Source organism: Mustela putorius, unplaced genomic scaffold (genome assembly GCF_011764305.1).
Source record: "Mustela putorius furo isolate JIRA1106 unplaced genomic scaffold, ASM1176430v1.1 tig00000174_pilon_pilon_pilon, whole genome shotgun sequence".
Taxonomy (NCBI): Eukaryota; Metazoa; Chordata; class Mammalia; order Carnivora; family Mustelidae; genus Mustela; species Mustela putorius.
Genome location: NW_025421304.1, coordinates 33829467 through 33842159, shown reverse-complemented (window position 1 = coordinate 33842159; position 12693 = coordinate 33829467). Strand labels below are relative to the sequence as shown.

General features: G+C 40.7%; 1 protein-coding gene across 2 annotated transcripts in view; it reads right to left on the bottom strand.

Moving 5' to 3' along the window:
- Nucleotides 1–1303: 1303 nt before the first annotated feature.
- CNTNAP4 (contactin associated protein family member 4) overlaps nt 1304–12693 on the bottom strand; it is a 236901-nt gene continuing 225511 nt past the window's right edge. Inside the window, exons 22-24 of one of the 2 annotated variants that reach the window (XM_004753962.3) lie at nt 8203–8424; nt 7784–7855; nt 1304–3590 (exon numbers count right to left, since the gene is read on the bottom strand). In XM_004753962.3, the coding sequence (XP_004754019.1) occupies nt 3397–3590; nt 7784–7855; nt 8203–8424 (488 nt within the window). In that variant the 3' untranslated portion in view covers nt 1304–3396. The remainder of the gene's footprint in view (nt 3591–7783; nt 7856–8202; nt 8425–12693) is intronic. The other variant, XM_004753963.3, reaches the window with a different exon arrangement.

The following is a 12693-nucleotide window of genomic DNA, read 5'->3' as shown; positions in this document are numbered from 1 at the left end:
CTTCATCAGTAAAACTGAGTGGCTTGCACTAATAGATAATATCATATAATAACATATCAGTGCTCTCCGGTTGCACGATGGGTACTGTTCCAAGAGTCTATTATATAGGAAGGACAATATCAACTAATGAAAGATGATTTTGTGATTATAAAAGGAAACCTCATTTAGAATGCAGCGGGGAGGCCAACAGGGGGAGGCCTGATGCCCTACCAGTCCTCAACTGCAGACCCAACTGGGAAAGACCACCTTGCACTGGGAACTGCTACCCCAGCAGGAAGAAGACGGGCTTTCCTTCTCCCCAACCCTGCAACAGCCCAGCCAATGAGAGACAACCATGGCTCAGCCAATGAAAAGCCAGCATCCACCCCGCCCCTTTGTTCCCGGAACCTGCCTAGAATTCTGCCATAGGCTGTTGCCCGAGATTGCATTGCTTTGCTCTACCTGGATAAACCCACAAATAATAAATATATATTTTTACCATCTAGTTTTTACCATTTAATTTTACCATTAAAAAATATTTATTTTTTACCATTACCGATTTTGAATAATTGGCTTCTGTTTGGTTGGCTGTCAGCTGCTTTTCCTTGTTCACCTGTCTAAGGAATTTATTAAATGTGTTTCAAAGAGTGACACTTGGAAAGGATTTTTTTAAAAAAATGAAGCTATTTCCTAGAGTGGACGAGGCAAAATTCAGTGGCACAGAACTTCCACAAAACGAATAACCCCCATTTCATAGAGGCAAGGCTTCAAGGCCACATTAATCCCACCCTATTTGCATACTGTACATCTGAATTTAACAAGATTTGGAAAGTTCGTCATCTCAAAAAGAGAATGTTAATTATATAGCGTTTTCATTTGAAATCACAGATAAGGAATTTTTTAAACGTTTGTACCATAGAAGGGTACACGATATTCTTTCTCTCTCTCTCTCTCTCTCTATATATATATATATAAACCTGTGTATTGATATAGTGCCCAAGGCAGCTCTTTCTGCAGAAGTAAAAGGATATCACCCAACTTAAATACACAAAACCTTTCAACAAACAATCGCTGACAAAATACTGTCTCTGGCAAAACTTTAAATGCAGTTCGACTGCCCTCGCTTGTTATAATCAATAACCATTTTTTTCTGTCATTTTTGCATCCATTTAAAAAGAAAATGCGTAAGAAATGTAGTTTTTGTCAACAATTCGTAATAATCACAGGATATACCAAAAGTTTAAAAAACACAGACCACCAGTAAAGAAGGTGAACATCTACACATCTTTTTACTGTTTTAAGAAAATGAAAATCCAGTATAATTTCCTCATTTTAAACTATACAACATCTCTTAAAATATATTCTGCATTTTACTTCAAAAATGCATTTTATTAAGAAAAGAAGACAAAAGAGATTACAAATCAGGACATGAAAATCAGGACATAGGATGAATCAATGCCATAATGGTACAGGTTCCAGGAGTGCGGACCACACAGAACCATGCGGCTTCCCCATCTATAAACCTGTCTACATCTCCAACTGGGTTAATGCGGCCACTAAATCACATGAACACTTGCAACAGATCAGGGCTGTTATGATGCTCGTATTTGGCTTTGCATCAAATAAAAACTACCATGTCTGTGTTTAATCCTTCAAGTCTTTCAATTAAAAAAAAAGTGTGCCTTTTATCAACATAGGTCCTTCATAAGCTACCATGTTAATCGTATCTTAACACTTAGGCATTTACAGAAACAGTAAAATGAATATAGAGTTATGGGAAAGACGAGCAGCTTCCGTAAGGAAGTTAAGAAGGAAAATACGATGCTTAGTTTATGTATTTCCAAATTGTTCTGGTGTGGACACACGAAGGAATCCAATTTTTCCTTGCCAGGCACCTAGAACGTGTGATCATAAACAGCGAAGTGCCTTTATTACATAGTTGGCTAATGAAATTTCAAGATGACTACATGCACCCATCTTGTTTGCTTTGCCTCAAAATCCATGTTGCAACAAGTTTCGTAAGGTTACTGATAATCCTCTGATCTCTTGGTATGTATACACACACCCTAATCAGAATGTACTAGTCAGTAGGTTATATTGATTTTTGGTACTTTTTAAGAAATCACCCCGTCACCTTAAGTGAGACACCACAGAATGGCGGGCTTCGCACAGATCGTAGAATATGCCGCCACCCTCCTTTACAGTGAGCGGTTTAACGCTCCGCTGGCTTTGGTGAAAGGGGGCATGTTGCAGTTTCGACTTCGGAAAGTCTGTCCTGGGGGTCAGTGCACGGAAAAATGTATGCCTGAAGGGGTATACATTTTAGAACGGGGAATGGAGCTCTCCACCTCGAACTGTCTCTTCTTTTTTTTTTTTTTAATACATAAGGAACATGCTCCACAGAATACAGTCAAGGGAGATCAAAGAAAATTGGGTGACAGGCTTTAGAAAAACAGAAGCACAAACAAGAAAGAAAACTGGCATAAGGCTCGGGTAAAGTATTCTCAAAAGTACATTTCATACGAGACATTACAGTTGTAAATAAAAATTTTTTTTGGCATTGTTAAGAATTGTGGTTTTTATATCAGCAAGTTGAGTGGTTGCAAACCCTTCACATTCTTTGGGAAACCGGCGTCATCCAGCGTCTTTCCTACTGCCAACCCCGAACCCAGACAGCAATGATGAGAAATTTAAAAGGCAGAAGTCACACGCTGACAACCAATGCACTCTCTGAGTCTTGTCACATATGGATTTTTACGTTCAGAGCTGAAGTCTGACCCCCCAAACCTAATGTGTTCGAAATCATTAAGAAGAGTCAAATAGAAAAAGAGCGCTACGATCAAACCAATGACAACAAAACATCTTTCAAGACTATTGATAAATTGTATTGAATGTAATACAGAGAGAAAGGCAAAGGGTTGATATACTTTTGGCCACTGAAGATGCAAACGCCAGCCAAGCGGGATCTGAGAAGCGTTTCCAGGCCTATGAATAACACCGCGAGGGACACTAAAGCAAACACAGCGCGTGTTCTCAAATAAAGCAAGGTTGTTAGAGTCCAATTTGGATTTTTTACCTCTAACAAAACTGAAGTATCACATGATTGAGAGACCAGGGCTACAGTGTTCACGTTCAAAAACCGTAGTCATCCAGTGAGTCAAACTTCTGTTTTAGATCCTACCAGAACAGTTGGAAATTAAGAGCAATAGCCAATTCTTTGTTCTATGGAACGACTGCTATGGGAAATACGTTACTGCACGAGGCCTCCCGAAGCCATCTCGAGTCTGGCTACGGCAAGATGGCTGTGCTGCAAATCCAGTGCCTGTACGTTCAGTGGAAGAGCGTTTTCTTGTCCACTGAGAGCCCCTGGCTATTAGAACAGACCGTCGGAACTGCAAGTTAAATCACAGCCGCCCATCAGAAGAAGTACTCTCTCTGATTTTCATTGACTGCGCTTTGTACATTAAGCTCACTTTTCAAAACAGCCTCGGCACTGTCTGCATTCTCTGACCTTTTTGCCTCATTCCTTTTGTATAACCTTTTCTGCTGATAGATGCGAACGGCTATGGCAGCGATGCACAGCAAGATAAAGACCACAACAGCTATCAAACCTAGCGAGAGAAGAGAAAACAATGCAAAATCAGAATTTTTGTCCATACCGAAGCCCTGCTGGCTTCATTGCTTAATAAGTCATAATACAATTATTTTCTACATAAACCGAACATCTGGTATCTACAAATTAAAAAAAAAACAAACTTCAGGTATTTTTGGATTGGGTTGTATCGTAATACATTGAATCTGTCTCTGAGTTCCGCCAGCCTGCTAGGTTTACCTTCATTTACTCTGCATGCGTGTAATACTGGATTTATTTAGTGCATTTCCATTTATTTTATAATTTTTTAGTGTGTTTACATTAAACACAAGATGTTACTGACATGTCTGTAAGACCATGAGATCATGGCATATCAATACACAGATTTTAATTATTTTAAGATTATAGAGAGTAGTAATTATAAAATGACTGAATGTGCTTTTGTACTTAAATATTTAAAGATTGTAATTCAGTTGATCTGCAATAGTTCGTCATACTGCTGATTTAGTAGGAGGACCAGGATATAGGTGTCTGAATGATCTTGATTAGTGAAATATATTCATATGGATAATATAGATGATTTAGCTTATTTCTATATGAGGAATATTGATGTTCTGAAACATCCAGTTATAAATCGAAGTCTTAAATACTACAACTGTTAACTATACCAATATATGGGTATCAATCTTGGCATTCCATTGGGCTAGAAGTTCTTCAAAGTGCGACCTGTGAGTCCCTGATAGACCCCAGGACACTTTGAGGAGGTCTACAGGGTCAAAGCTATTTTCATAATAATTCTAAGATGACTTTTCCATTGTGTTGACATATCCATTGCTAATGTAAAACAAGGTTGGGTAAAATTCCTGGTACCGTAGCATAAATTAAGACAAGGCTACCAAACTATGACACTGGTCATTGAATTCATTTACACACTGCCAAGCAACCCTGGAAAAAAAGAAAAAAAGCTAGCTTCACTTGAGAGTGCCCTTGATGAAACACTAACAATATTTTCTGAAATCTGAACCTTTGGCTTTTTGTCTTTTTAACATTTTGGATGATGAAACAGAAAGTACTTGGGGTATATCTCCCAGTATGGTAGCTGTCCCCAGGAAAAGCACTTGTACCCAGGAAAAGGTAACTTTTGAGCTCAACTAGTTACTCTTTGCTTCATGGAACACCATTTTCATTTGAAAGAATGACTAACAAACCGTGGTTGTTTTGATTCGTACTCGTCAGATATTTTCTCTGAAAATGAGTGAAGTAAGCCCATCACTTCAAGAAAAAACAACGGACAATATATGTTATCAGTAATAAAAGTCAAACTTTCCAATGAAAAATAGAATTTGGAAAACCACTGCCCGTCACTATGAATTTGAGAGTTTCTTAATACTTAGGGACTTTTCTGATAAAAACAGTGGGGGTGTTAATGGATGTAGTTGTTTTTAGACAAAAGTAGGTATGGTGGAAATAGCAAGGTGGGTCACCTGTCATATTGTAAAGCTAGGAGTCTTCATTCTTGTTTCAATTAGGTGCATCTAACTTGAATGGAGCCCACCAAGCCAACACACTGAATCACTGTTACCAGAAACTGTGATTTCTCACCAACGCAGCTGATTCCCAAGCACATGATTCAGTGGGCAGATTCACGACATCAAATCAGAGTTTTGCCAATGGCTGAGCCAATTTTTGGCTGGGTCAACCTTACCTGAGAAGGACAGCAATTCTTGCTCATAAATCTGATATAAATGTGACACCAAATTCTGTTACCTAAAATCTAAAAAATTTACTAACGGGCATGGTTATTTTATTAGTAGTAGTCATATTAATAAGTAGTAATTTTATTCAGAATATCCAATTGTTTTCTATATTTTCCTTTCATCAGTCGAATTGCTATAAATATTTCTATTGTCTGGTATCTTGTTATAGGCCGCTGGTATCAAGAGAGATATTCTGAATAATTTCAATGTGAAAAACTGATGAAGTCCAGTATGGAGAGCAAGCCTCAGCAATTAGAAAATAAACATCAACATTACAGTGGCCCAGACAAGACATCCAGACAGTCATAATCGTGAATGGACTCTGGAAATAGTTTGTTCCATGTATGTGATTTATCTCCTTTAATCTGGGGAAGGTATTATGTCCGGATGTGTTATGTCCAAGGAAAACCTTGATCTAACCTGTTCTACCTCCCCCCAAAATACACTAAATTAAATATGGCCAACCAGTGTGCTCTATGACATTGCCATCTGAAGCTCTGTGTGAATGTGTTTTTATGAAGAAATTACGTAGCTTACTCTTTGTCTAAATCTCACCATCCGTATCTGCACAGCTCGGTCAGAAACCCTCTGTAATATCTGGGTCACAGTTTTAAATGTCTTATTAAACAATTTTCTATCTTACATTATTCGGTGTTTGTAAGTGAAGAGAAAGATCATCTAAAATGTAGAACATAGGGCAATTAGCCAATTTGGAGGAATTTTAAATGGATTAATTATTGTTACACAGTGGGTGCAATTTAGGAGTAACTAGACAACGGGTGAAAAATTATATCACGATGCTACCAGATGGAGAAACACCCCAGAGGATGATATTCTGTGAATGAGCAGATAAATCGCATGTGGTCCCAGACAAGGCCTTCAGAGCTGAAACGGCCATCCCAGCTGCTCTACTTCTGAGGCTTAGTCTCTGCAATGACCAAAAGCAGGCATGACTGGACCCTCAGCCCCTGGGCTGCAAACTTGCCACATTGTCTTTCTCTGTGTTCTGCCTTTGAGCCAAACGAGATTTCACAGGTGACATATAACTTGTTTCCATTCTAGAATAACATAGAATGACTTACCAACATACCCCTCCTTTATTCTGTAAGTCCTGCCAATGATCTCTGCCCAAAGCAAAATATTCTAAAGATTATTTTGTTTCAACACTGGCTTGACTGTCCAATCACTCTCTATGTGTATCTATCTCTTTCTATATTGTCTTTTATCTATACTAGTTAAATGTATAAACGAAACACCATTATGAGACTGAGACAATCTGTTTAACAAGGAATCCTAGTTTAAAACGTGAAGCACATTAAATGCTAGAGCTCTGTATGAGTTTTTAACCATATAATATATTGATAACAATATACTCATGTATTTCTTTTAGGCATGCGGTTATTAACCCCTCTTCTAGCAGGTCTTACTGTTGTTTGCTTGGTTGGTTTTTTTGCTTGTTGTATGACTAAATGGGAATTCTATCTTCTGTATCTTTAATTTCCACCACTAGTATGATAAAAGAAAAATACCCGAAATAGCAGTGGGGATGTTAATATCCTCAAAAAGATTTGACTAGTACTATCGTCTGTCTCAGTAAAATCCTAACTTCTTAAGAGAAGTTGATGTCTGGATGAGTGAACGTGTAAAAAATGGAACAGAAGGGATCAGTAAAAAGCCCACATAAACTGCCCAAGTAAAAAAGTAATTATAGTATCTGGCAATATAATAAAATAACTGTTTACTTTTTACGTTCTTATCCTATGCAGAGCGTGATTAATGACCTTCTTAAGACCACTGATCAGGAGAAAACTATATATTTGGGGGGTGGTTTTGAATAAATTATGTCTCAGAAAATACACTGTTTCATTGTCAGCAAGAAATATTTTTAAATTTGGGGGGTTAATTCTTCAATTTAAAATAACTTTGAATCACTTTTATTCCTAGCCTAATATTTGACAAAAATGCAACTGAAAATGTAATATTCATTGATGTGACCTAAACCGTGGAACTATCCACTTTATTGAGCATGGCCAAAAATATTAGTTTTTCCCACTGTTGACAGAAACTCTTGCAGAAGCGATACAACAAATTCCAAGAAGCCAACAAAACCCGTACTGCTTCCTCCAGTATATTCAGATGTCCCTAGGGATTGTAGAAGGCCACTTTCAAGCTAAATGAGAACTCATTTTTACACAGTTTAGCAACTATTCCTTGAGTGTGGTGCCTTGGTGAAATTATCCATTATTTATACTGAAACTCTTCAAGGAAGTCGGGAATTCAAGAAGACTCTAAAAGGCAATCCGGTATAAATAATAAACCAACCCCGCTGACCTAAGGCTTCAGTGCCTGACCCTGGGGATGTATGTGGATTCTTCATGGTTTCTCTGACACTAAATATTTGCCACTTCTAGTAATGGGAGGTATCAAAGAAGAGCCCATCCAGGTTTTCTGTTACCTCCAATCACTGCAGAGTCACTTCTGATCGCATTAGCATGGGGTTGTCTGTTGTCTCTTGTTCCCGAATGATCTGCAGTAAAAGGATATAAAAGGGGGGAATGGAGTGATACGGCCAAGCAAAAGAGGAAATTCTGGAAAAATAAAAATCTTAAAACATTTTAAACCAGAGCAGAATTAGCCAAGTCAAGGTGGGATCTCTACGGACAATTTTTTTTAAGCTCAGAAGTGTCAAGTGCAGGGCTCACGTGAATAAAGCACTGAGAATCTAGAGAAGAAATGGGCAAGGCAACTGGTCGTCAAGCTAACAAAGCCAATTTTGAGAGGCCACCTTGAGAACATGCTGCCGCAGCAGCATCAGAGCACTCAATGTCCAGGGGACCGGTGTGTTTGTCGGTGTGTAAAGGAGGAGCCACACACCACCTGCAAACGAGTGTGTCCTTTCTCTCAATGTGGCGTCAGTGCCGGCCTGGGCAATACAGCTGGACTCTGTCACATGTCCCGAGACGGTGATGGGGGCCGGGTGGCTGGGCTGCAGCGCAGCCTTCAGCGGGGCCACGTGGCTGAGCTGCACGGCAGAGAGACAGCCCAGGAAGCCCTGCGCGCCGGCCAGTGCCGTCTCCTGGTCTACATCACTGTGTTCTGTGAACCCAAACAGCAAAATGTTAGTAACTGTGCAAGAGTGAACAGGCAAGGCTACACACAGAATGTTTGAGTCTGGTAATACAACAGTGACACATATGCGGGAGACTAAATTCCCCTTTTTTGTCTTCATTAAAAGAGTCAGGTCCAGTAAGTATCTCCGTGACTACTGTCGAGCCTCTCCAAGTGAATGAAGGCAAGTTTTAAGGATGGCTAATTTGATATGATGTGGTGAACATCGAAGTGATTGAAGTCTCCCTAAGAAGGGGCCAGGTTTTGAACTGATGAGGGTTTGTGAGATGGTAAATTGAAACATAGATCATTAACATGATTTGTGATAGGGCTTGGAGTAAGAGAGTAAAGTGCTTCCTGATTTGGAAATAAATTCGGCTCAGCTTGTGAGACGTAAATATGAAAAGCATGGAAGCTAGATGGAAAATTGAGCTTCTAGAGTTCCCTTATCCACTGCCCAACCAGACAATTCGGTCTGGCCCGAAAGCTTTCCTATACTCTGCGACTCCAACCGAACACGCAGGGGGATGTTACCACGTGGTGGAGGCTTCACCCCAAAAAAATCCCCCTAATGACTCAGGCACAGCAGTGAAAATGTTCATACCTTGCTGCCTTTTCTCCCTCTTTCTGTGCTGCCTGTCACTCAGACTTGTGCGAGTCTCCTGTCCCCTCTAGACAGAGAGCCCCTCGCCCACACCAACGGGAGTTTAGTTTATCTGCGATACGGTGGCACGGAGATTGGTTTGAATGTCAGAATATTAATTCACAGTTTTACAGTGAAGACTATATTTACATTGTATGCTTGGCGAGGCTGCAGTTGAATCCAGGTGAATGACCCGTAGAGTTTTAAAGTTCAAATGCTGTCGGACGACAATGCGTGCGACCCGCCCAGTGGGACCAGAGAACAGCACGACTCCTCTCACCTGCTCTGCGTGTACAGGGACACAGGCACAATCTGCACTTCTCTCTCTCTCTCTTTTTTTAAAGGATAACAGGTATTAAGTATTTATTGGGTCCTATGAATGTGCTCAGCACTGTGGTCAGGGGTTTGCATGCTCGTGTTTGCAGCTCCCAGGGCCCAGGTCTGCTGGCAGTCCTAAGGGCGGGACACGTGGGGTCAGAACCGCAGTGACTGCTGGAGGCCGGGGAGCCGTAGGCGTTCTGAGTCGGGCCTGTCGGGCTCCAAGCCACAAGGCTCTACTACTTATGAACTGCTTTCTGACTGACACATTGTTTTCTCTCCTCTGTTCCTATCTTCTGCAGTGCCTCTTATTTATTTTGTTATTATTTATTTTTTGGCTTGAGAGCAGCTAGTCTTGAAGTGACTCTGGACAATTCAGCTCTGATTGAACCCACTTGTTATGTTAAGAATTCTGAAGAACACCTGTTTTGTTCCATTTCCAATCACACTTTATACCTAATGATAAAAATGCTGATTAAGGGGTGCCTGGGTGGCTCAGTCATTAAGTGTCTTCCTCCGGCCCAGGTCATGATCCCGGGGTCCTGGGATCGAGCCCTGAATCAGGCTCCCTGCTCAGTGGGAAGCCTGCTTCTCCCTCTACCATTCCCCCTGCTTGTGTTCCCTCTCTTGCTGTGTCTCTGCCAAATAAATAAATAAAATCTTAAAAAAAAAAATGCTGATTAAATGGTGAGTATCACGAACGTCATCCTCCAGTCTGAGCAGCAGAGGGACGACCTTCCTCTCCTGCTGTGGGGGACAGATACATGGCACTTGGGCTTAAGCATTCTCCGTCTTAGAAGGCCAAGTTCGGACCACCAGGCCATCCCACATCACTGCGCAAAGGTGGGCTCCCTAGACCCATAGGTGACCCTCAACCCCCAGCATCATGCTGTTACTAGAAGCCATTCCGTCCACGTGCAGACGCCAAGAACTAACTCCCAACACAGAGCATTCGCTCACTTGAATGGATATACATTCAAATATATTTATGTTTAGAAAGACAGCATTCTTGCTTTGGGATTTTTTTTTTTTTTACTTTAATAAGAAAAGAAAACATACATTAATAGTAGCATAGCCAAGACAGTGCTTTTCACATTTATTCCACCATGTTAAAATCTTGATTACAATTTCTGTAGTTTTAAAAAATCTTATCTTTTGAACTAGAAAAAAATGTAAATAGGTAAGATTCACTTCCCTGGTACAAATCTGATAGGAGATGAATTCTATTTTACTTTTTAATAAAAAATATTTTCTTGTTTGGGAGAGAGAGAAAAAGAGCTAGTGGGATAAAGTGCAGAGAGAGAGAATATCCCAGCAGACTTCTGCTGAGCATGGACCCCAATGATGGGGGGCTTGATCTCACCACCCATGAGATCAGGACTTGAGCCGAAAACTAAGAGGTGGATGCTTAACTGAACTGAGCCACCCAGGTGCCCTGAGAGGGATATTAAAAACTATACCTTCAAGTCCAAAACATTTTACATATTACAAGTTACTGTATAAAATACTTTAAATTCTAAAACTTAAAGTGGGCAGTTAATCAACTGATATTTGTTTTAAGAGCTACCAAGAAAGGAAATAGATTCCCTGCATATCAGGCATCTCACATTCTAGTAGCAGAGTCAGAAAATAAACAGAAACAGGAATGAGCGGTGATGATCTAGAAACCACTAGAGTGGTGATGATCTGAAGAAATGACTTAGAAAGTGTGATGGAGTATGTCTGGAACAGAAATTTATCTGGAGGGATTAGGTGATTTTTGTGTGTGTCTCTCTTTTTTTTTTTTTATTTTATTTATTTATTTGACAGAGAGAGAGATCACAGTAGACAGAGAGAGAGGGAAGCAGGCTCCCTGCTGGACTCCAGGCTCCGATGCGGGACTCGATCCCAGGACCCTGAGATCATGACCTGAGCCGAAGGCAGCGGCTTAACCCACTGAGCCACCCAGGTGCCCCTGTGTGTCTCTTTTAAGGTTGACTCTTCATAGTCCTGTTCCCTTAGGAATCTGTAGATATAATTCTAGCATCTTCTGGCTCTATTACTTTTCTTCCTCAAATTTTTTAAAAAAATTTGATGATTCAGGAATTTTTCATAGAACATGGTGGGCCCTTATCATGTGGTGACACAAAGATTTTCTTTAGCCTAGAAAATTTCATACATTGTGCAAACGACTATTGCTTCACCTTCATATTTTTTTTTAGCTTTAATTTTTACAAAAAATGAGAGAGAGGGAGAATGAGCAAGAGGTGTTGGGAGGAGGAGAGAATCCTCAAGCAGGTTCCCCAGTGAGCTTGGAGCCCAATGCAGGGCTAGATCTCACAACCGGACCTGAGCTGAAACCAAGAGTTGGGCACTTAACCAAAGGTACCACCAGGCACCCCATTCACCTCCAATTTTTTTATCTTTTTGTTCTGATTATTCACATGGGGTCTCCTCTGCATATTCTAAGGGATTTTACTCTTCCCACCTGATTTTTATCATTTAGGACTTAATTTTGTGTGAGTCAAGTGCTTCATTCACTTGATCTTCTAGGTGATGAATTCAAGTTTCAACAAAGATCACTCTTTCTTACTTTGACATTTTTGGTCTGGAACAACCATACGTTTTAGTTCTTCCAGGTCTTTTGGTTGCTTTGCTAAAAGCAAGTGCTCTTACTAAGTTTCATTGTGATGGTGTCTGTTTCCCTGAAAAGGCTTATTGTCATAGGGAATGATTCCGGTGGCTTTGTTTCTTCTCCCATTTTATTGTTAAATCATCATCATCTTCTTCTTTTTTGGTTATTGCATCTTCTTAAAAATGGAGTTGCTTTTCTCATCTGCTAGGAGCTTTTCAGTCACTGACGTCCTGGTGGCTGACACCAGAGAAGGGAGACCATGGAGTTGCCCCCCATGCCAGTGACGGCTGTAGGCCAAGGACTCATGGAACCTCCAGAGAGAGAGGACTCAAACTTCAGACCATCCTCTGCAAAACTCAGGAACTCCTCAAGTTTCAAGTTGCTCCCTTCTTTGGCAAAGAGGGTAAACGGGCACAATGACGTTTTCAACGCTGACCTCTCCCCATGGGGTCCAAAGATATCTGCAAGCCAAGCATTTCCAAGTGGAGGGGAGGGATCTATACAATTTAGGGTCCGCCCTCCAAGACTTTCCTAGGCTGGCCCCTAACTCTCTTCCAACCAGAGGCCAAGGAGTCCCCCAACACTTTCTTCACTGGCAACCTCCAGGCTTCCCCCTGCCTGCTGGGCTGGACCAACAACCCCTATATTTAGGAGAGTCAATGGGTAGGAATTAGAACCAGGA